We start from the raw sequence: 2795 nt of genomic DNA on the forward strand, positions 1-2795 counted from the left end.
AAATACTCACTAACTGGAATGATCTTAAATCACATTACACTTGTAATTAAACCCAGAAAATACACTTTTTATTCTGAAGCTAGACACAAAAAAATCAAATCAAAATACACAGAATCTTTGACAGTGCTGTCAATGAAGGGGAACTTGGAATCTTACTAACTTCATACATTGTGGTGTCACAACGAGGGCAGTGAATGCAGTGTGAGGTTATAATTCCAAGTGCACAGAGCACAGAGGCATTTCACTTTTTGGCGCGATGGAGGCGACACACAAGGCAAAAAGAGAGAGAAAGAGAGACAAGAGAAATAAATACATGGAAATCCAACACAACACGGATGCCCAGGTAAGCCCCGCCCACAGCAGTGCGCGGCAGAACTACCTGGAATTCCCTGTGGAGAGGAAGACTGGGCTCCTGGACCCAGTCTCCAGCAGCGAGGAACATCTGCAGCTGATAGAGGCAGAAAAACAGTTGAAGCTGGTTCTGTGCCTGGACTCTTCTGTCCAGACTGAGGAACAGACCCAGACCCAGACCCAGACAAAATTGAGCAGGCAGGACTATAAGACGATGAGGGACGCAGATGAATATGTCAGGAAGATTCTGGACCTTGACTCTTCTGACCACACCCAGGTCCAGTTCATGTTCCTGGGCCTGGCCGAACAGGTCCAGGTCCAGGAACAGGTCCAGAGGAAATGGAGCAGCCAGGAGCATCTGATGATGATAGAGGCGGAAGCATATTTTAAGCTGGCTCTGGGCCTGGACTCTTCTGCCGAGAAGCAGCAACAGACCCAGAGGAAATGGACCAGCCAGCAATACCAGACTATGAGGGAGGCAGATGAATATCTTAAGGAGATTCTGGACCTGGACTCTTCTGCCCAGACCCAGCTCCAGTTCATGTTCCTGGGCTTGGCCGAGCAGGCCCAAGTACAGGCTCAGGCCCAGGAAAAGGCCCAAGTAGAGGCCCAGGAACAGCTCCAGGTCCAGGCCCAGGTCTATGCCCAGGAAAAGACCCAGGAAAAGGCCCAGGAACAGATCCAGGTCCAGGCCCATGTCCATGCCCAGGAAAAGGCACAGGTTCAGGTCCAGGCCCAGATCCATGCCCAGGAAAAGGCCCAGGAACAGGTCCAGGCCCAGGAAAAGGCCCAAGTCGAGGCCCAGGAACAAGTCCCGGCCCAGGTCCATGCCCAGGAAAAGGCCCAGCAAAAGGCCCAGGAACAGGCCATGGAAAAGGTCCAGGCCCAGGCCCAGGAAAAGGCCCAGAAACAGGCCCAGGAAAAGGCCCAAGTCGAGGCCCAGGAACAGGCCCAGGAACAGGCCCAGGAACAGGCCCAGGAAAAGGCCAAGGAAAAGGCCCAGAAACAGGCCCAGGAAAAGGCCAAGGAAAAGGCCCAGAAACAGCCCCAGGAAAAGGCACAGGTCCAGGTCCAGGCCCATGTCCAGTTCCATGCCCAGGAAAAGGCCCACGTCCAGGTCGAGACCCAGGTCCAGGTCGAGGCCCAGGTCTATGCCCAGGAACAGGCCCAAGTCCAGGCCCAGGAACAGGTCCAGGAAAAGGCCCAGGACCAGGAACAGGCCCAGGAAAAGGCTCCGGAACAGGCCCAGGAAAAGGCACAGGTCCAGGCCCATGCCCAGGAAAAGGCCCAAGTCGAGGCCCAGGAACAGGCCCAGGAAAAGGCCCAGGAACAGGCCCACGAAAAGGCCAAGGAAAAGGCCCAGAAACAGGCACAGGTCCAGGCCCAGGTCCAGGCCCAGGCCCAGGTCCAGGCCCAGGTCCAGGAAAAGGCCAAGGAAAAGGCCCAGGTCCAGGTCCAGGCCCAGGTCCATGCCCAGGAACAGGCCCAAGTCCAGGCCCAGGCCCAGGCCCAGGAAAAGGCCCAAGAACAGGTCCAGGAAAAGGCCCAGGTCCAGGTCCAGGCCCAGGCCCAGGAACTGGCTCAGGCACAGGCCCAGGCTGACACAAGAATCACGGCTGCTCTGAAGCATACTGAGCAGAAGCTAGAGAGCTGCCTCCTCCAGCAGCAGGAGGAGAGGGCCGGTCTCCTCAGGGTCAAAATTGACAACGAGCAGGCCCTGGAGGAGAAAGAGCGAGGATGGGCAAAGAGAAAAGCCTTCATGGTGGATAAGCTTGCTGTTCTGGAGAGGGACCTCAATGAACTTTTGGAGAAGAAGAAAAAGAAGCGTAGCTTGCTGCGTAGAATCGCTGATGCCCTTACTCCAAAGCGTAAGGAGAAAAACAAGAAGAACAAGGAGGACAAGATGGAGTCAACTTTCAACTCAGACTCTAACAAATCCTCCAATTCTTCAATGTGAGCACATTAACACCTGTGCTCACACACCCAACCCCCCTCCATCCATTTCCACCCCCCCTTACATCCCCCAAATTCCCACAAACCCTTTGTCTTGCATTCTTCTTCTTCTCAGTAAACGATATCAACAACGATATCTAAAATAATGTGCTGCCTGTATAGTTTTATTTATGTAGAGATTTGTAAGTTCCACTACAGTCAAATGTGTATGTGTAACTAGACTATTGTTGTTTGTTTGTGTGGTTTTGCTATTTAAATGCTGTTAAAACAGAGCCATCTCTTCTCTCTCTCCTAAATGATCAAACTCAGAAATGGTGGAGCTTCCATGTTCTACATACTCTACATTTATCTCAACCTGGAGTCACATTGTGACATTGGAATTTTAACGTTCCAGTTGACATTTTAGTCCAAAATAATTTACTCATATAATGTAGCTCTAAAAGAAGTCTTAATATATTGCTGAAGTTTGATATAGATGGGTATATTAACTT

The 2795-nt window shown here is 51.8% G+C and overlaps 1 protein-coding gene across 1 annotated transcript; it reads left to right on the forward strand.

Moving 5' to 3' along the window:
• Positions 1-313: 313 nt before the first annotated feature.
• Positions 314-2308, forward strand: LOC139638138 (putative uncharacterized protein DDB_G0271606). The gene is made up of 3 exons (XM_071512178.1): positions 314-1072; positions 1103-1282; positions 1331-2308. Exons 1-3 carry the CDS (start codon positions 314-316, stop codon positions 2306-2308), a joined length of 1917 nt encoding a protein of 638 aa, XP_071368279.1.
• Positions 2309-2795: the final 487 nt, after the last annotated feature.

Source organism: Centroberyx affinis, unplaced genomic scaffold (assembly GCF_046629955.1).
Source record: "Centroberyx affinis isolate AG114_WGS23_722 - 3 ecotype Tasmania unplaced genomic scaffold, CSIRO-AGI_Caff_v1 ptg000275l_1, whole genome shotgun sequence".
NCBI lineage: Eukaryota > Metazoa > Chordata > Actinopteri > Beryciformes > Berycidae > Centroberyx > Centroberyx affinis.

Excerpts from the sequence above, each read along its gene's own strand:
- LOC139638138 (XM_071512178.1), top strand. The coding sequence starts at position 314 with ATGGAAATCCAACACAACACGGATGCCCAGGTAAGCCCCGCCCACAGC. Across the intron at positions 1,073-1,102 it reads ATGCCCAGGAAAAGGCACAG|GAAAAGGCCCAGGAACAGGT; the intron begins GTTCAGGTCCAG and ends ATCCATGCCCAG. Across the intron at positions 1,283-1,330 it reads AGGCCCAGGAAAAGGCCCAA|GAAAAGGCCAAGGAAAAGGC; the intron begins GTCGAGGCCCAG and ends GAACAGGCCCAG.